Below are 20,609 nucleotides of genomic sequence, written 5' to 3'. Positions count from 1 at the left end.
TATTTGATGGAGGGAGAGACAGCCAGCGAGAGAGGGAACACAGTCAGGGGGAGTGTGAGAGGAAGAGGCAGGCTCCCAGCAGAGGAGCCTGATGTGGGGCTCGATCCCAGAACGCTGGGATCACGCCCTGAGCCGAAGGCAGACGCTTAACGACTGAGCCACCCAGGCGCCCCTATTTAGTTCCTGATTAGATAGAAAATGAATAAAGGGGGGGGGGAGGAAACTACCCATAAATCTGATGTGAAGAAAAGAGATGAAGGAAAGATTAATCACCTCCACTTTCCATCAGGTAGGAGAAGAACATTTCATTAATTCACTTAATCATTTATTCAACCAATATTGCTTGACAACTGCATGCCAGGGACTGTACTGGACACCAGGTATAGAGTGGTGAACAACACAAGGCGAAATTTCTGCCCTTACGGGAGTTTCGAGAACAGCAAATAGATTTTTTTTAAAACTTTTTTGATTTATTTATTTATTTGAGAGAGAGAGCTCACAGAAGGAGAGGGAGAAGCAGATTCTCTGATGAGCAGGGAGCCCGATGTGGGGCTCGATCCCAGGACGCTGGGATCATGACCTGAGCCGAAGGCAGACGCTTAACTAAACTGAGCCACCCAGGCGCCCCAACAGCAGGTAGATATTAACTAATGACAATAAAATGGGGTGAATGACATGAGAGACTGAATTTCCAATATGAACAGATTTGGGGACAGCGATATAGTTGAAAGCAGGAGAACTAAACCGTTTGTCTCAAAGAATAACAAGCGTGGTTTTTACCTATTTCTAAGTTTTGAGAGGTGGCTGGGTGAGGAGTGCTCATGAGATAAGGGGGTTCTGCGCTAGAGTTCTCCCTTGGCACAGCCAGTGAAAAGGGAAGTTCGGGATGCCATGATGACAACTACCAAGGGGGACCTAATCTAGTCTAAAGCGTCAGGCAAGACTCGAAGGGGAAGTAGGATTTTTACAGAAATTTGAGGCAAAAATTGAAGATTATGGAGATTATTGGAGATTCGATAAAGCTCTGTTGAGAAACCTATTTAGATTAAAAAATTTCGAGGATGTGAATGTCCAGAACTGGTTGATTTTTCGGACCAAGCATTATGGGGCTCGCTTGTAAAAGCACAGGTTCTAATTCTCTAGGCGGCAACGTTCTAAACTAAAACTCGCTCCGGCGCTTGTATAAAAAACTAAAACTCCCCGAAACCCTCGCAAACTCCGCGTGGCGACGTAGGACGCGCGCGGCACTTCGGGTCTTGTAGTCTGGGACGGACTCCGAGTCCCATACTGCTGTGCGGAGGGTCGTCGCGCCTGCGCGGTGCGGGCGGCGGGCAGCGCCGAGTGCGAGGCTCTTTTGTTCGGCTGAGGGGAGGGCCGTTGGCCGGGGCCTGCGGTACGCCGCTTCAGTGAGGGGGTCGACAGCGGCCACCGGCTTGTTGCTTTTCTGGGCGCCACTCCCCCGGCCGGCCAGACGCGACGCGCCATTAGCGCGGCACCGATTCCTCTTGGGCTCTTGGGCGCTGCTCTGAGGTGAAGAGCCCGCTAGAGGCGGGGAAGTAGGGGGGAGCGCGCGGCGGCGGCGGGAGCCCTGGGTGAGGGGCCGCGCGCGCTTGCGGCGGAGGCTGGGGAGCGGGGAATGCCCCCGGTTCCGCGCCTTTCCCGCGCGGAGCTCTCCGCCGGGTGCAGGGGGTCGGGCGCCGGGCGCGAGAAGGATGGAGAGGGCGGGGCGGGCGGCGTACTCTGAGCGCAAGACAGAGGCGATTCGGGGTGGGCCGAGCACTGGCGGGTCGCTCCTCGGGGCCTGGGTAGACAAGACAATGCTACGTGGGTTGGGTGGGCGGCTGCCGGATTGGGCTGGGGAGGAAACACTTGAGTAAATGGGGAAGGGGGACAGGCCGGGCAGTCCTGATGCTTGGACATGCGTGGGGAGGGCTGACGGCTGCGAGACCCTCGGTTTCGAACGCAGCCTGAGAATGTTGGTCCGGCCGGGGCTGCGGGCGGGATTTCGCTCGCGGAGCTAAGGAGAAGTTACTTCGAGGAAATTGTCGAGGGGGCTGGGCATCCCAAGGTGTGCGACTCGGAAAGGAGACCTGTTGGTTAAACTGGAGAGGGGGCTAGGAGAGGGAGGGGCGGTTCTGTGCCAAGCTTGCTCTCGAGGGGGAGGAGCTGTTAGGGTAAGTAGGGCGGAGGCGCCGAGAGTGTTTCTGTAAGGAGTGAAAGGGGAAAACTGGCCGTCTTTGCTTCCTGATGGGTCCTCACGGTGGGGAGGCTGTAAGAAAAACGTGTGAAGAAAGGACAAAAACAAGATTTCTTCCCTCTCCCGGATTTTCTACTGCCTTCACTCTTTGATTCCTTCTCGGAGTTGAAAAGTCCAAGTGCCGCGCTCGCTTTGATTCAGTTCCGTAAGTTTTTATCTGGGATCGTCACTGGTCACAAAGGACAGTGAAATGGTAGAAGCGTGTAGATGAGTTCATACTTAAGGAATTAAGTTAGTGAGCGAGATTGTGAGATGATGTGGGAAATGGGGAGACAAAGAGGAAATGTGAGTTCGTGAGATTTCTTTCTTAGGCCCTTGTGATTTTTTTAGCCAGCCTTTCTTTGTTGTTGGAAAATCTGAATACAAAATGAGCAATACTTCCTCCAAGCTTCAGATGATGGTTTTTCATGGATGGCCTTATATGCAGACTTGTATTGGTTTAACTCGATTGAGGCGGAGTTTACAAAAAGATCAGTTACAGGGGAAACTCAGGCCAGGGGTAAGTAAGATACCCTCCTCAGTTGTATTAAGAATCCTGTCAGCAGTTTGGAATAGCTCTGAAAAAGTCCAAGGTTTTGGAATGGAAGCATGAATACAATGGGGCAATTAGTGCCTGTGTTCCTCCCTAGGTGCGTGCAGACATTTATATTGTAAGTAGTATGATTGAGTGGGAAACTTGTTGGGAAACACCTTAATAAAGCTTTAGGGAAAGGTTCAGGATCCTCGTTCATTTCCAATTTTCCCTTTGGTGACATTTTTCTTCATTGGCTGTTGTAGCCTAAATTGTTTTTTCATTAAAGATGTAAATAGTGTGTAGCCTGGTGCTTCTAGCTTCTTGGTTGAAAGGGACCAAGTAAGGATACCCTAGCCTTCCACTTTTTTAACTGCAGGATACTGATAATTTTCTAACCAAACATCTGAAAAGAAGCAGCCATTCAATAGGGGCTCCTGGCTGGCTCAGTCAGAAGAGCATGTGATTCTTGATCTCTGGGTCCTGAGCTCAAGCCCTACAAGATTACTTACAAATAAATAAACTTAAAAAAATAAAAAGCAACCATCATATCTTGTGCCCATTTTAGAGACTAGGAAAATGTTTCTTTTTGAGTACATACCTTAAATTTAAAAAGAATTGATGCATTTTTGTCGTTTTTCTAGTAGTTTCTCCATCAGAATCTCACCTTTTTTATATACTACCTCTGGTGGTATAACAGATCGTGCATTAGACTTGATAGATTTTCATTTTATAGGTTATTTCTCTGAAGAGTTTTTGGAACAAAACACTAATGGCAAGTATATGAGCTCACATAAGATGGGGCTCTGCCTCTTGTTACTCTAAATGTCTGGCACATAGGTCGTTCCGATTGTTGAATGAATGGATATAGCTTTGAGGTCCTTTATTAGAATTCCGTGTACTAGCAGAATGAATTAATGTGCGCTTAAATAATTAGCTTTCCTGTCTTTGATCAGTGACATTGGGCAGACCATACCTGTTGCCTTTGGCATGCTTGTTGTAGCCTATGTTTTTTGTTTTTGTTTTTTTTAAGATTTTATTTATTTATTTGACAGAGAGACAGCCAGCGAGAGAGGGAACAAAAGCAGGGGGAGTGGGAGAGGAAGAAGCAGGCTCCCAGCGGAGCAGGGAGCCCAATGCAGGGCTGCATCCCAGGACCCTGGGATCATGACCTGAGCCAAAGGCAGACGCTTAACGACTGAGCCACCCAGGCGCCCCGTAGCCTCTGTTTTTAATACACTCACCTTGATATGTAGATTGTGCAAGTGACAATTTTAAATACCTAGGCAAGGTCTGGGAGAAGCCCCGTGTCCTGGGTTTCAACAGCAAGCTGTAGTTCGAATATTTTGTTTGAAAGTATCTTGAAAAATCTTTTGGGTTCTTTGCATTAAGTTAAATAAATAGTGTTTCCAGGTAGTGATGTCTACTGAAAAACTGAATAGCCTTTCCAAGGTTAATTGCAGAAGTTATTCAAATATGGACAAAATTCAGATCATGTCAGTATTTGAATTGAATAACTTGTATTAAATCTTTATTGCCTTTAGCTTTCATGATTTGCTGACCAAGAAGGAGCTACCTAATTTGTCAGTGAAACTGTGCCTTTCTCTTTAATAATAGCTAACACATTGAGGGCCTAACCAAACTGTGGTATTTGAGAGGTTAGTGTCAATACTCTGGTTTTGTTTTTGTTATCTGTGAATGCTTTGGTCTCTGCTTTTAATTCCAGTTCTGGTCTAGCTCTCTAATCATTTTTATTTCCTCTTAAACTAAAAGACTTGCTTCAGATTTATTACTGTGTTCTACTAATGTTTGTACATCCTTGTGGCCCCCCAACCCAAAGCTGTGTGTCTCAGTTCATCCACATCAGCATACTGAAAGGGGTTAGCCAAGTTTCTGGACACATCTCAGATAAAATTCTAATTTTATTAACACACCAGTATTCTAGTCCTGGTCCTGGAATTCAGGGGCAGGTATTCCTTTAAAAATGAAACTCCTGCTTACTGGGTATGTGGCACGAATTCTTGTTTTCTACTCAGTAAAGTTTTCCATCTGGAAAGCATTTGCCTCCCCAACAGCCCTAGCTAACAGACTAACAGCAGTTTAGAAACATGAGTCAAGAGGACTACAAATGAAGTATATACCACACATGCCTTCACCTGCCTTTTGATTACTGGTATGTAGTTGCTAATGCTCAGGAAGGGAGTGCTGCTTTCTTGTTTGCCATTTTGGGCTTGCAGATGGAATTCCTCTTGCTGATCATTTTCTAAAACGCTAACAGCTTTGGACTTCTGTTCCCTGATTTTTGGAGTCTGAGACATCTATCGTTACTGTCCATACAAGGAAGGTTCAACACATTACACAGGGCTCCGACCTGCCTTTAATTGAGTGTCTGAGTAAAAATAGAAACAAAATGGTTAAGGAACCACAAGGAAAAGAGAAATAATATTTGACTAGGTTGGAGAAGCTTCATGGAAGAAGTAGCATTTAAGGTCGGTCTTGAAGGATGGCTAGGATTTTGACTGTTGGTGTTGGACAGGAACACTTAACTTCTTAATAATGAGCAAAGCCTTGCATGGAAGAAATGTGCAGGATGTGTTCAGGTTATAGTTTTGACAGGAGTGTAGGTTTTGTGAGGGAGTAGAAGTAGGAAATGGTTGGAACGAAAGGGTGTTAGATGATGCACTGAGGAATTGGTTTTTGTTTTAAGGAGGAGGGACCTTGTAGAAAATTATTTAGCAGTTACCCACCACTTTCCTATTCAGTCTACTCCACCCAAACTGGTTTACACACCGTCTACCTCAGACGTGCCTCACTGCTTTTGTTCACAACTGTTCCTTGGGCCAAATTGCCCTCTTCAATCCACCTTTTCATATGCTGTTGGAGCCTGGCTTCAATCCCAACTTTTCAAAACCTTTCCTAATCACCCTAGCCATTTATTCTTCCAAGCTCCTGTAGTGCTTTTGTGGCTACTTATTCTTGCTTATGTTTCTTTTGCTAATTATTATATACTCTTAACATTTCTCTTATTGAAATAAAGTTCAACTTGCATTGTATGTTTTTATCTTTCAGGCCTGGCTCTGGAGGCTTTGGAAATTCGTAAGCCTTAGTTTTCTCATTTGTGAAATGGGTCTAATAGAGTTCCCCTGAGGACTGAATGCCTTTATATCATTAAGTTTTGAGTATTCCGTAAATTTTAGTTATTATTATGTTGTTATGACTTACCATTAAGGGATTCTCAAAATCCTGTGCTGCCTGCGTGGCTGTGTATCCTGCTGGCCTGAACAAACATCTTCATTCGTCTGGGTGTGAGAGGGTCCCTTCAACGCGGAACTCTCAGTGCTTTTGCCAGAGTGAGTTGGTCGCCCTATATTCCACCCAGCCTTTTAGTAAATGCTTATTGATTTTATTTGGTTTTAAATAGATAGTATTAAATGCTGGAGGAGCTGTAGTTATAAACTTTTATGGTCATTAAGGCCAAGGTCTTAAACCTAAGCTAGAGGCAAAAGAGGCAGAAGGAAAAAAGGAATAGAAAAAGGAGCTAGGTAAAAGGAGTAGTGATGTGGGGAGTGATACGCACAATAATTATCATCTGGTCCTTACTGGCCACTCCTTTAGTCTCGCTACTTCTACCTGGTCACATTTCTGTTCCTCAGATAAAGCAAGCTCTTCTCACTTTAGGACTTTGAACCAACTATTCCCTTAATTTGGTGTGTTTTTCTGGTTTTTGCGAAGTTGTCTCCTTGTCATTGGGGTTCTGTTTAAATGTTAATTAGTCTAAAGGTACTTCCTCTATAGCGTTTATCACTAATACCTTCTTGCGTATTATCTGTGTCCTGCTCTGCCTGCACATGTATGCGTGCACATACTCCCACTCATGCTCAGCTCGTCCACAGTAGAATATAAATTCTAAGAGAAAAGGGATTTTTGTCTCTCCTGTTCACCCCCTTTGTCTAGCACCTTACACATAGTAGGTATCCAATAGATAATTGTTAAATGATGAATACTGTAGGAGGGTGTTCCTAGGAAGAATTAATAACCTAAACCTAGTCTGGGCCTCACGGAAGCTCCTGATCGAGACATTTTAGGTAAGGGAAGCAGTCAAGTGAAAGAATGGGTCAAAGGGCAAGGTAATTGTGATTGATGGGTTAGGTGTAGTGGTCTTCAGCTCAGATGCTCACAGATGATGATATGAAGAGATCTGCATTTTTTTAAAGATTTTATTTATTTATTTGACAGAGAGAAAGACAGCCAGCAAGAGAGGGAACACAAGCAGGGGGAGTGGGAGAGGGAGAAGCAGGCTCCCAGCAGAGGAGCCCGATGGGGGCTCGATCCCAGGATCCCAGGATCACGCCCTGAGCCAAAGGCAGACGCTTAACGACTGAGCCACCCAGGCACCCCAAGAGATCTGCATTTTAAATGAGTGGCTAGTATTGAGACAGCATCAGGTTGGGAGTTACCCAGGCAAGAGATGATGTTAGCTTGCAATAGGATGGAAGTAGTAGGCCTAGAAAAATGTATGAATTGAAAGATATTTACGGAAGGAAGGAAGGAAGGAAGGAAGGAAGGAAGGAAGGAAGGAAGGAAAAGAAAAAGGGAGGGAGGGAGAAAGAGAAAGGAAAGGAGAAGGGAGAAAGAAAGAAAGAAAGAAAGAAAGAAAGAAAGAAAGAAAGAAAGAAAGAAAGAGAAAGAAAGAAAGAAAGAAAGAAAGAAAGAAAGAAAGAAAGAAAGAAAGAAAAAGAAAGAAAGAAAAATATAAGATACAAACTCAATAGGATTTAGTAAGAGGCTAGATGTGGAGGATGAGTGGAGAGAAGTCAAGGATGGTTGTCACTTTGTCCTGAGCTCAGTAAACGCACTATGAATTCTTAGACCATTGTTCATTTAATTGGCTTTTTTAAAAAGTTAATATGTAAAAGTTGAGCCTGAAATCACAATTTCTGAAGTTTGGTACAGAGCTTTACTGTTTGGATTATCAAAACTGATTTTTGGTGTTTATACTGATTTTCAGAAATCTTAAAGTTCTTTTCACAAATAAACCGTTTGTTGAAGTTTTCCATTGTATTCAGAATTTATTTCCTTTCTCACCTATCTTATCTTTCTTGATAGGAAGATATATTCCTTTTGCCAGTTACTACAGGGGCGTTGTTAACTTTATTTTCCTGTGCGGGCCAGATAAAAGGAAGAGCACAAGAAATTCATACACTTCAGGTATACGAAGTGTGATTTTTCAGTTTCTGGCAGCTCTTCTGTCTTGGTCGTCTAGAAATGAGATCTTAGTTTCTCTGTTTCGTAATTATTGGTTCCTTTGTAACAGCCAGATCTGGGTTCTTCTTGAGTGTGTTCTGGAGCTGCTCTCCAGTTTTAAAAACGTAGCCATGAATTTCAGCCATACTCACAGGATGGAAGTGCTGTTTTGTTATTGAGTTCTAATGCATTGGGTTTCAGAAAGCTATCTTTAAGCTTAAAGCAGTAAATAATCTAATGAAATAGGACATATTTGGAAATATATAGACAGATAATACCAGAAGGTTATAAAAGCTCACCTCAGGAATCCCATGAGGGTTGTTATGCCTATTTTTTTTTTTTACTTATTAGGAAATTATTTAGTAAATATAAAACTTCCTATAGGCATAAAGTAGTTTTGAGCGGTAGGGACAGGAAAGATACCATTTTGTCCTCCTACTAGCTTTCTTCTGGTGAAAGGAACTGTGAGGATCTTTCAGGCAGTACTCTTCTGATTGCACTGCTAGTGCGGAAAAGGTCCAGATTGAATAATGCTGAATGTGATACAGAGGAGGTCTTGTTTGCAAGAGCATCAGTTTATTGCTCCAATCTTATTCTTAATTCTGTGAAGAAAGTAAAATGTTCGCCTGCCTTTTAGCTGACTCTAAGAATTGATTTATGTCTGTAATAATGTGTGTCATTTCACCTGAGGAATGTAGTTTCTGCCAGTCCTCTTATAGCAAATGGCTTTTATCCAGGGATATGCATCAAATCACCTAAGGAGCTTTTAATTTTATATTATTATTTATTTATTTATTTTTAAGTAAACTGTATGCCCGGCGTGGGGCTTAAACTCATGACCCTGATATCAAGAGTCACACAGATCACCTAAGGAGCTTTTGAGGATGCAGATGCCATGGTCAATGCAATATTGTTTGTAATAATAGAAAATTGGAAACAACCCAAATTTTCATCACTAGGTGATGGTTAGAGTATGATGTGTGCTTACAATGTGGAATACTATGCAGCTTGTTATGAATGGAGATCTATATGGAGCAGTGTCAGAGATATACTACGTTCTATAAGAAGGCAAATTGTAGAACTGTAATAATCTCTTTTCACTTAGTGTATATCTGTATTTATGTATAGAAGAATGAGAACAGACTTTAATAGGTTTTGGGCCAAGGAACTTTTGATACATTAAATATTTTTGTAATTGAATATGAACACATGTATTATATAACAGAAAAACAGTATTTCTTAAAAATAATGCACACCCTACTTTCTGTGTCATTGAATCTGGGTGTCTGTGAACTCCGTGGGTGATTCTGATTCTTCTATGGGTGAAAGCTCTCTACTCAAGGTCTGCTTTCCTGTGAATTCTTTCTTAGTAAAGATGGTCACCTCACCAGACCAACATTCTGAATGTAGCTTAGCATTTAGCTCAAAGCCCTGGTGCTTTGGTTTCAGAGGTCTGTGATTGTTACCTGTCCTGACATCTGGAATTTGATCTTTCAAGCTGGCAAGAAATCAGTACCAGCTCCTCAAAAACAAAATACCTTCTCTTGCATCTGATACTGTACCACCTTCTGCTTTCAGGTAGCATCGTACCTCTCTATTTTCTAGCTTCTAACCTCCTGGCGGAGGGGGTGTAGGGAGAAGGGACAGTGCTTTTTTTTTTTTTTTTTTTTTTTCCCTCTTGAAAGAGCTATGAGTTCATGACTCTTGTTTCAGATTTACACCATCCCTGTATTCATCGGGACGCTCTAGATGAATTTTGGTTTCTTAAAATTGGCATTTTCTTAGTTCTCTAGCCTACTTGGTGTAGGTATTTAACCTCAGAATTTCTGCACCGTCTAGCATGTGTCAATTTAAGACTCCAAAGACTTGCTGGGGCACTACCGACCAAGGCTCTGTTACTGCCTGCCGATTTAATTAACTGAATACCTTTGTATTCCAGTAACCAATTAAGAATCATTGGTTTTTTAATGCCATGCCTTACAAGGTCTTTTCTGAAAGAAAATCATTATCAGTCACTTCCTTATTTACTAATGACAAAGTGTAGGGAGGGTACATTTAAAGAAATCTCTGTCCTGTCCTTGTGGAGGCTGAAGGGAAGTCTCCCTGCAAGTGTGTGGCTAGCTCCCAGCTCTGTGTGTGCAGCAGGGCTATTTAGCTCAGCCTTGCTAGATGTCCTTCCTCAGGTGCTATGCTCTTTGTTTACTGTGTGACTTTAGGTGATTTATTGTGTGTAAATGTTGTGTTATCTATGAGGTGTCGATAACATCTGAATGGCTTGTTTCATAGGATCAAATGAGGTAGCACTTTGTAAACTAAATTTCAATGTAAGTGTATTTTTCTAGGCAGCTTAAAATGCAGCTGACCCAGTAAATTTGTTTGTTTGTTTGTTTGTTTAAGTCCTCTCTACACCCAAAGTGGGGCTCAAACTCACAATCCCAAGATCAAGAGTCACACGCTCTACCGACTGAGCCAGCCAGGTGCCCCCCTCAGTAAATATTTAGATAAAAGTTATAGTGGCTTACGTTAACTCTAGGTTTTTTTGTCTACAACATCGGGATAAGCCTTAAGGAGATTTGTCCAAGGACTAAGATTTCTGAGTTAATCCAGAACAGTTCGCCCTTGCGTACACCTCTTGTGATGTTCTGTCATAAATTTTGACCCTTTGTTCAATGATTATGGCACTTTTGATGCCATAATTTGGCTGCCAGGATGCTTGGGGGGAGTGGCAAATTGTGTTGATGAAAGGCATTTTTCCATTGTGCTGCTACATTGATTTGAGTTACTTTGAGATTTCCTTGCCAGGCTTTCATTGCCAACCAATTCCAATTGAGAGTCCTCCTTCTGGATGTCCCTGCTAGTGTTTGGAGGCTGCCATATTCAGGGAAAGGAGGTTTCTCTTGAAATAATCCATTTGGGGGGCGCCTGGGTGGCTCAGTCGTTAAGCGTCTGCCTTCAACTCAGGGCGTGATCCCGGGGTCCTGGGATCGAGCCCCACATTGGGCTCCCTGCTCCGCTGGGAGCCTGCTTCTTCCTCTCCCACTCCCCCTGCTTGTGTTCCCTCTCTCGCTGGCTGTCTCTCTGTCAAATAAACAAACAAAATCTTAAAAATAAATTAAATAAATAAATAAATAAATAAAATCTTAAAACATAATCCATTTGGAAACTGAGAATTGGCACATTGTAATATTTAAGGGGGCTCTTGGCTCTTCTGACAGTGCTAGATTCTATAGAAAGAGTGGGTTGCATTTTTAATCTACTTCACTGATTTTGACAAACAGCTTATTCAAGACCCTAGAGAGCTACGTATAAATAAGGGGAAAACTCAAGTTGGAAAGCCGGGCTGAGAATCTCCAATATAAAGAATCTGGTACCTGAGGTGGATGCTGGGATGAGCCAGGTAAGAAAGCTCAGAGAGAGGCAGGAGTCTGTTTTCTACATTCTTCACTTTTTTGAGTTGCTCTTAAGACAGTGAGTTGAGTAAAGAAAATCAGGAGGTCTCACTTTAGATTTCCCCATTTGGGGGGTTTTCTTTACTTACCCTAAAGGATATTTTCTTTGTTCCTTGACTCTTCCTCCTTGGGACCAGGCTAATGTTACAGGGAGAGGAAGCCTGCAGTAGCTAGAGGCAAGCCAGAAGCTGCCCTGGTCCTCTTGGTTCATAGCGGCAGCATCGGTGGGCAGTATGCAGTGCTGCTGCTTTTTGGGTGTAAGACAAATACAGCTATTAATGTAGCTAACACAGGGCCTTGAATAGCTCTGAATTTTGAAGTCATGATGATAGAATGCCTTTCCTTTACTTTCTTAATTACTTGGTAGAGGGATTATTAGGGGACAGTTACTGTTTTTGGATTGTCTGTAACCCATTGTTTTCCTTCCAACTATTGAGAAAGGGATATCTTCCAATTTCCAAGTCCAAATTAATGTAGAGAGTTGTGGTACCCTTTGTTATCTAAAGGTGATTGTCAATTTCTTTTTCTCCACACGTTAACCAAAGACTGAGGATGAATCTTGCTTACTCCTTCTACTCATAGCGGAAGGAAGCAAGGAATAGCACTTGTTCTTGGGAGGAAACACAACTGCATTTGTCCAAAAGGAAAACTAAATTTTTCTTTCCTCATAAAATAACACTTGTCATATGGCAGTCAGAATTCTGAAAACCTGAAAGCATCTCCCTCCAGAAGGAAGCGCACACAGCCTCTGAATCAGAGCCACAATGAAGCTGGCCAAGAATTAGCCAGATTACATTCACTCTACTGGTTAGTCTGACCAGTAAAAGAAGGAAGGGAAGCTTTGTGTGGCATTTTCTCTAAAAGATAAGAGAGGTTGGGGAGGGAAGGAAAAGCAAAGGAGATTCTTCAGTATGTAAGTGGAGAGGAAGAGTGTTGAAAAGATGCCTCTCGCCTGAGAACTGTTCTGAATCCCTCTGTGGACAGGGGCCTTGGGTTTTGCCTTAGACCACACTAAAAGCACTTCAGAAAACATTGTTTTGTGCCACTCTCCAAAAGTTCAGAATACCTGGAGTGCCTGGGTGGCTCAGTCAGTTAAGCGTCTGCCCTCCGCTCGGGTTATAATCCTGGAATTAGCCCCACATTGGGCTCTTTGGTCACTGGGAAGCCTGCTTCTCCCACTCCCCCTGCTTGTGCTCTCCCTCTCTCAAATAAATAAATAAAATCTTAAAAAAAAAAGGTCAGAATAACTTTAAATGGAAGTGGTGTTTGCTTTTTTCTTTTCAGACATTAAGCATCAGAAAAGCAGGAACCATGTCTTGCTGTCTTGAATATCCAGTATCCAGCAGTGTCTGGATTTTCTAGTATAGTTAAATGTTTCAGAAGTAAGCATTGCTCATATATGCGGACATGGGAATATCTCCGGGTATAAACCAAAGCTTCTATGGATAATGAACGGATTCATATGATGATCCTGACTTTGATGAAAAATTGTTATATTTCATATGATCTGTAGATGGACTTTTAAAAAAAAAATCTGTACATGCCAGTTTTAAAGTATATTTAGAAGAATTTCTACTTAGGTTAAGTAAGACTTCCTTTCTTAAGGATGCTAATAACAACCCGTTTAACCCCAAATCAGCGTTGCCTTGAATTTCAGACATGGTAATAACTACTGTCTTGGCTTGGATTATCTTCCATACTCTTGATTCTTTGTATCTCATTGTGGGCAACTGTGATTTATCAATTTGTAGGTTTTGGCCAGTTTTGTAGCTCACTTTTGTTGTATTGATATCTTATGGCGCCACCTACTGACACAAATTGGTAAACAAATGGCTTTAAGCCTACCAGCAGTCAAGGGTTGTGGTATTTGAAGGACTAAAAATAGATTTATAGAGGACTAAAATTGAAGCACTAGAAGTCACCCAGCCTGAAGATGTATTTTACAAAAGAATAAACTTAGGTTCTATTATCTGTGATAACTGTCTCTTTTTTTCCTATCATTTTTCAGATTATTGCAGTGTTCCAGTCTAGAGGATTTTGTGGTCATTCTGGCATTTTTATGAGCCTTTCTCCCCCTCAGAAATAAACTAAGTAGAATAAGAAACTAACAAACTTTCTGGGGCGCCTGGGTGGCTCAGTCGTTAAGCGTCTGCCTTCGGCTCAGGGCGTGATCCCGGCGTTCTGGGATCGAGCCCCACATCAGGCTCCTCCGCTATGAGCCTGCTTCTTCCTCTCCCACTCCCCCTGCTTGTGTTCCCTCTCTCGCTGGCTGTCTCTATCTCTGTCGAATAAATAAATAAAATCTTTAAAAAAAAAAAAAAAGAAACAAACTTTCAAATTGTAAATCATTGGTGGCGTTCAGAAAAGACTGCTTAAAGAACCTTTGGAGACTCAGGAGAGGTGTTTTAACGATGCAAAGAAATGGGGAAAAATTAAGCCAGATGTTTGGTAAATAGGACAAGCTACTTCACACTGTAAAAATTGAAGTCCAGTGATACGGAAGTATGGATCAGAGGGTTATACGTATATAAGTCTGGTGTGTGTACATTATTTTTAGAAGCCTTGCTTTCAATTAATACTTTATTTTTTAAAAGATTTATTTTAGAGAGAGAACGAGCAGGGCAGAAGGGCAGAGGCAGTGTGTGAGAGAAGGAGATGCCCCGCTGAGTGGAGAATCCGACAGACACAGGGCTCAGTGTCACAACCCCGAGATGATGACCTGAGCTGAAAACAAGAGCTGGACGCTTAACCAACTGAGCCACCCAGGAGCCCCCAATTTAATTAATATTTTAGATACCATGCTCTGTGGTAAAAGGGATATTGGGAACTTTTTTTAACTTAGAAAGAATAGGGACGCCTGGGTGGTTAAGCATCTGGTTGGTTAAGTGTCTGCCTTCAGCTCAGGTCATAATCCCAGGGTCTTGGGATCAAGTCCCACATCAGGCTCCTTGCTCAGTGGGAAGCCTGCTTTTCCCTCTGCCTGCCGCTCCCCCTGCTTGTTCTTTCTCTCGCAAATAAATGAAATTAAAAAAAAAAAAAAAACTTAGGTATAAAAGTTTTAAGTGGATATGCAGGAAGAGAGTTTTGCTATGAGATTGGTTGGGGCTGTTTATGCACTAACTTTCTAGCTGAATATATCAGAAAACTTTATTTTATACTGAAGCCGAATAGTCAGAACACTTAATATAAGCAGCATATGCTATTAAAGTTAGTGATGTCCCTGGATTTCTAACCATCCAAATATTCACCTACCAAGAAAAGTATGCCCTAACGCCCTTTTTATTTTATCACTTTAGCAGCGTCACCCTTTAGACCAGAAAGCTGGCGGGCACTATGGGGAAGAAACAAAACAAGAAGAAAGTGGAAGAGGTGCTAGAAGAGGAGGAAGAGGAGTACGTGGTGGAAAAAGTTCTTGACCGTCGAGTGGTAAAGGGCAAAGTGGAGTACCTCCTAAAGTGGAAGGGGTTCTCAGAGTAAGTGTCATTAACCTGGGGAACCCATTCATTCAGTCACTGACTGTTTCTCAGGAGTCCAGTAACGTGCAAGGCCTAGGGTGCTCGATGGGTAGTGTGACCCAGGCCTGGCCTTCATGGCTGATAGTCTAATTAGGAAAAATACCTACATGTACAAAGTGCTATAATGCAAGACACTGATTGCTGAGAAGCAGTTGTATGTGCAGCTTTAGACTGATTCAAGTATGCAAAGAGTAATTTTCCTTTGAAGAAGGCAAGTTTCTAAGCTTTCAATTTGTATTAAAAAGTCCCCCATTCCACCACCACCACCCCCGTCCCGCCAAGAAATTTCAGCGTTACCAAGTTCTTGGTCTTGGACAAAATCTGGTTACTCATTATCGTTAACTCCTCTTTTCCAAGGACACCAGCTCTCGTCATCCTGTGCGTCTCCTTAGTATGAGTGTGCTAACTTTGAGTGGAAAGTGTGACTCACTGTGCCCTCTGGTTTCAGTGAGGATAACACGTGGGAGCCAGAAGAGAACCTGGATTGCCCTGATCTCATTGCCGAGTTTCTACAGTCACAGAAAACAGCACATGAGACAGATAAATCAGAGGGAGGCAAACGCAAAGCTGACTCTGATTCTGAAGATAAGGGAGAAGAAAGCAAACCAAAGAAGAAGAAAGAAGAGGTAAGGGGAGAAGAATTTTTACTAGCCCAGAATTCCTACTGCTGTCAAAGAAGCTGAAAGCCCTTTTAATTTTTAAATTTAAGCACTTTTATTTAGCTGCTTCTGGGACCTCAGCAGCCATCTCTCATTCCTTCTGGAATCTTAGGCTAATGCTTACAGAGCATTTGGGGGTTAACTCTGGTAAAGCCACATAATCTATGCTTATTTTATCTGAGGTGCAAGAATAATAAGTACAAGTAAATTCTTGCTTGTAGATGGATGGTTTTCAGTGTTGTAATCATGATAGGTGTGAGATAGCTGTGTTCATCTATTCAATACCTTAAGTTATCTTCTGAGGGTGAAGAAACAGTTGTGGAAATTTATTTTGCTTGAGATGTATGTCCCTTTTTACATATGGGGAACCTCAAGACCTTGATGGAAGAATCACTCAGAAGGATGCAAAAAGGCCTGTGACTTGGAGCCAAGGTATTGGTGAACTACTGACAAGAGTGTGATCATATTAATCGGAGAAGCAGGACTGGCTGCAGTGTGGGTAACAGTCCCATACAATTAAAGTTGTTCCATCCATCTGGTTTTTACAGTCAGAAAAGCCACGAGGCTTTGCCCGGGGTTTGGAGCCAGAGCGGATTATTGGAGCTACAGACTCCAGTGGAGAACTCATGTTCCTGATGAAATGGTGAGTCTGCCAGTGGCTCTGTGTGGTGGTTTTTTTTCTTCTTCCCATCTGTTCCATGCCAGAGGAAAAGAGCTGGACCTTCGAAATTCCAGTCGCCCAAGTGTGAAATCTTTAAAGATGGCATAGTCCTTCGATAGTGACCCTCGGCCTGACTGCCAGCCCGGACTCATGAGTTACAGGTAGGGGCCCTTAGGATTCTCCGATCTTTGCCCGGTTTTTTAGGAGGTGGGAGAAAATCCAGAATGGAGAAGGTATGGGGAAGGATCACATTTCACTTATGTAAATGAAGAGGGAAAAAATGAAATGTGATGACCCACCCTCCCCTTGTACTGCCTCCTAAGATCGGGCTGGCCCCAGGATCAGTAGTTCTGTTAACTTCTCAGGGTTAGTTAAGAATTTCTGTAGCTCTTCCCTTTGTCCTTGAGCGTTAGAGCCTTTCCACTTTGTGCAGATTCTGTAATTCCAGGATCAGCCAGTAGGGGTCAGCAAGTCCCTTTTACTATAACTGAGCAGAGAGCAAGGCTATCTTTTTTCATTAGACGTTATACCAATGGTAGTAATACTCCACGAAACAGACTAATGAAAACAGTTGTCTTGAGAATTACAAGAACTGTAATTAACCCCAAATTCTGTAAAATATCCCTATTCTCTGTCCAAAAGGAAGGCTTTCTTTCTTTTTCTTGCTTGTTGAAAAATACTTGTGCTTTTTTTCCCTCCCAAGTGGGTCTCAATCATTGTCCTTAAAATATAAATTAGGAGTGAGTGATTGTAAACTTTTGCCAATTAAGGCAGTATTCTAAGGGTTTTGTCCTTTTGTCAGTCTAGAACCTTCTCTGAAACTCCTATCTATACTAATTCCTCTGGTTTAGAAGGTGGCCAGAGAGGCCTAACTTCGACACTACTGAAAGCCTATGTCACAGTTAGGTGAAACTCTGTTTTTGTATTTTGCGTTCCCTAGATGTTCGCTGAATCTGACCTTTTAGCTGATTTATCGCTAGCCTATAGGAGAAAAGTTCATTTTTAAGGTGTGCATCTGGGGGGAAAAGATTGATACCAGGAGTTATAGTGCAACTGCAGTATATTTTCTCTGTGTGCATGTGACCAGTCTGAGTTACAGTACTGTTTCCGTATTGTTTAAGATTACACTCCTTTGGTTGAATTACTGCTGTTTGTAAAGATTATACCTGAATGTAACTCTACAGGTTAAGATAAAAAGATTGGATATTGACGATAAAACCAAGTTCATTTTAAGGTGATTTTCCTGGAAAGTTGAGATACTTGTCCATTTCCAAAATAGCAAATACTTCTTCGCTGTGAACTGACTGACCTTCCCTCAGAGGGTGTTGTTTTTATTGTCTGCTTCAGGCTCCCATACCAGTATACTACTGTTCCCTCCCGTTCTCTTCAGTGCACTGTTCAAAAACATACCTTACCCGCTTAGTCAACCCTGGTTCCCGGGCTCTCTGGCTTTGGTTTATCTGTTGCTGAGTTCTGGAAGTTTTGGGTGGTGCCTCATCAGAGACCCCATCATACAACTGCCACCTGCCCTAACGCTACTGCTCCCATTTGGGAGATTCCCAGTGGCCTTACTTCTAAGTCTCTTGTATGTGATTTTCAAATTTTGAGACCATTTTAAAATCCAGAAAAATACAAAGAATTATGTAACAGTCCCTTATTTTCTACTTCCCAGTGTTGAAGCACCATTTCAAAGCACCTGGGAGTTGTGGAATGTCTGTGTGAGCATGGCATTTGGTAATGTTAAACAGTGTAATTATGAGTCAATGAGAACGTGTCCACCTGCATTGGCTAGAGTCAGTGGTATTAAATCTTACTATTGGTATTAAATCTTACTATCCGATCTGGTATTAAATTCTACTACAAAGCCGAGATCTCTCCATGGGCTCTTGGCAGCTGGGGTAATGGCTTTTCGAAGAGTGTGGAAGCTTCTCTTCTGCCCTCCAGGAATCTGAGAGTCATGTTCTTTTTTTTTTTTTTTTCTGGCCTTGCCCAGAGGTTCAGATGTGATGGACTGAGTTAAGTGACTTAGGTTTTAACAAAAATACCCAGAGAGGATTTTCAACAGAAGATCTCTGAGGATGTCACTTGACTAAATGCTGCTTGGGCCATGTTATCACCCTTCCCTAGGCTACTCTTCTGGAATTAATACTTTTAAAGCCCTATCCCTTTTGTCATCCAAGTTAGGAGACCACCAGCACCTGGTCTCAAGGTGTCTCTGCTTTGTTCTGCAGGAAAAACTCTGATGAGGCTGACCTAGTCCCTGCCAAGGAAGCCAATGTCAAGTGCCCACAGGTGGTCATATCCTTCTATGAGGAAAGGCTGACGTGGCATTCTTACCCCTCGGAGGATGATGACAAAAAAGATGACAAGAATTAAGTCTCCTGAGTACCTGCCCCTGTCACATCTGACTGTGGGTTTCAAGTGGGGAGGGAAGGAGTTCTACTTGTCTTGACACCATAGAGGTGGCTTGAGAAGATGTCCTTTGAAGAGCAAGTATCGTTTCTGTGCCCTACAGCAGCCCAAGTGCTTTAAAGCCTTTCCATGCTGTGTAGTTTGCACACCCATCCCAGTGGAGGGGAAGGAAGAGAAGTGTTGCAAGGCAGCCCATTCTGTACTTTGCTGAGAAAGGCAAAGGGCCTTCCATGAAGGACAGAACTTGCAGAATGGGTGTGTGGGAGAGCAAAAGGTACTGTAGATCTTCAAAGCGCATCTCCACAACCCACAGCCTTCTTCCCAATAGTGTTAACTCTGCATTTTTACAGCGTAGCATGTGTGTAGTTTTTGGCTATTACTGGTGTATCATTTGGGGGTGGGAGGGTTGGGGGTGGGAAGGAAAGGAGATGAGTAGGATCATTTTTGTTAAAATTTGGGGCCTGATTGGGGAAATGGTAAAACAATGGAAAGAACAAACTTGTGGTGATTCGGTTCTATGTCCAGGATATTTTACCTTTTCAAAAAAAATGTCATTGGCAACCTAAATGAGGACTGTGAGAGACTGTTTAAAAGCTGTGAATGCCTGAAACGTAAAAGCCAAGGTGTTCCCTGCCTGAGCTTAATGCTGTTCCCAAGAAAGGACTAAGCTAGTTAATAAATTACCAAAGCTGCCATTTTGGGGATGGTATACACAGGCGGATTGTTCTGTCTTAGAGGTGCTAATTCTTGAAATTGATAAGAAGACCCTTTCTTTTCCAGTTATGAAGTTTTAAACATCAGCTTGTCCATCCACGCCACTGGCTGAGGTATTTGGGGAGGGGAAGAGGGTAGTATAGAAAGTGGGAGAGTAGAGAAAGACAAGGGCCCCTGCTCTTAGGGTGGAAAACTCTTGGAGCTTGTTATTTGAACTTTGAACTCTGAAATCATTGGTGGCAGGGTTCAGTCACTGACAGCACAAGTTCATTGAATCACTTCGAGAGTGGAATGCTTTCAAAAGCTCTGGTCTCAGGAGAAGATTAAACTTTCATACTGGGGCAGTGGTTCACTTTAAAACACAAAACAAAAAATTTTTTTAATCCTAAGAATGAATTAATACCCAAAATGCTGTCTTGAATCATGAGATCCATCAGTTCTTGACATCGTCTAGACCTGCATTCTAGAACTTCATTGTAAAATCTTTTTAGGCATGTGTTAGGTTTCTGTGGAAACTTTGTTTAAATGTAAACTTCATACCACATTGTCAGTTTTTGTCTTAATAAAACTATAGATTTATAATCTTTGATTTCTGTCTTGATTAGTGTTACCAAAACCCTCCCTGCGTGTCATTACCTTACAGGCTCAGCCTATAAGGAAACAACTCCCACAGTTGGATGGCTTAATTTCTTTAACGCTGTAGGCTTGAAAATCTAATGCCTGGCCTGAATCTTTGAGTAGTCTCATCATTATTTACTTAGTAAATATTTGTTGAACATTTATGATTACTCCAGAGATTGTAAAGCTTGTCACGTCATGCTGTCTTCATATTGCCCCAAGTTCGTTGATTAGCACTCTGACCTGCTTGCACTTCCAGACCATGGTATGTTTGGAAACATGGGTTTTTGAGGTAGGTTTAGTTCTTGACTCATGTATTTTGTAGACTTATGTCACCTTAGCTAAATAGTCAACTCTAAAATTTTCAGGAATTGGCCTCGTGTTTGATCACTGAATTAAAATGTCATCCACTTTCTTAATGGCATTTTCTGCCTATAATTCTAGAGCCAGAATGGAACTAGTCTCTTGTTATTTATTAAAAGGGAAAACGGGATTTCCACTGAGATCAAATCAGCTCTACTCACTAGTACGAAGCATTTGTTCCAAAATAAACTGATGCATAAATATTT

At 42.3% G+C, this 20,609-nt stretch overlaps 1 protein-coding gene across 3 annotated transcripts; it reads left to right on the top strand.

The window, feature by feature from the left end:
• Positions 1-1,302: 1,302 nt before the first annotated feature.
• CBX1 (chromobox 1) lies at positions 1,303-20,001 on the top strand. Of its 3 annotated transcripts, none has more exons than XM_040640749.1 (5): positions 1,303-1,530; positions 14,758-14,934; positions 15,425-15,602; positions 16,184-16,278; positions 18,528-20,001. In XM_040640749.1, the coding sequence occupies exons 2-5, from the start codon at positions 14,795-14,797 to the stop codon at positions 18,670-18,672; spliced, it is 558 nt and encodes a 185-aa protein (XP_040496683.1). In that variant the 5' UTR covers positions 1,303-1,530; positions 14,758-14,794; the 3' UTR covers positions 18,673-20,001. The 3 variants fall into 3 exon arrangements, with proteins under 3 accessions (XP_040496683.1, XP_008686568.1, XP_008686575.1); XM_008688346.2 differs by lacking the exon at positions 1,303-1,530 and adding an exon at positions 5,964-6,118; XM_008688353.2 differs by lacking the exon at positions 1,303-1,530 and adding an exon at positions 11,307-11,409.
• Positions 20,002-20,609: the final 608 nt, after the last annotated feature.

Source organism: Ursus maritimus, unplaced genomic scaffold, assembly GCF_017311325.1.
Source record: "Ursus maritimus isolate PB19 unplaced genomic scaffold, ASM1731132v1 scaffold_24, whole genome shotgun sequence".
Classification (NCBI taxonomy): Eukaryota; Metazoa; Chordata; class Mammalia; order Carnivora; family Ursidae; genus Ursus; species Ursus maritimus.
The sequence above is the reverse complement of the archived record's forward strand: the minus strand, read 5'-3'. Positions and strand labels throughout refer to the sequence as shown.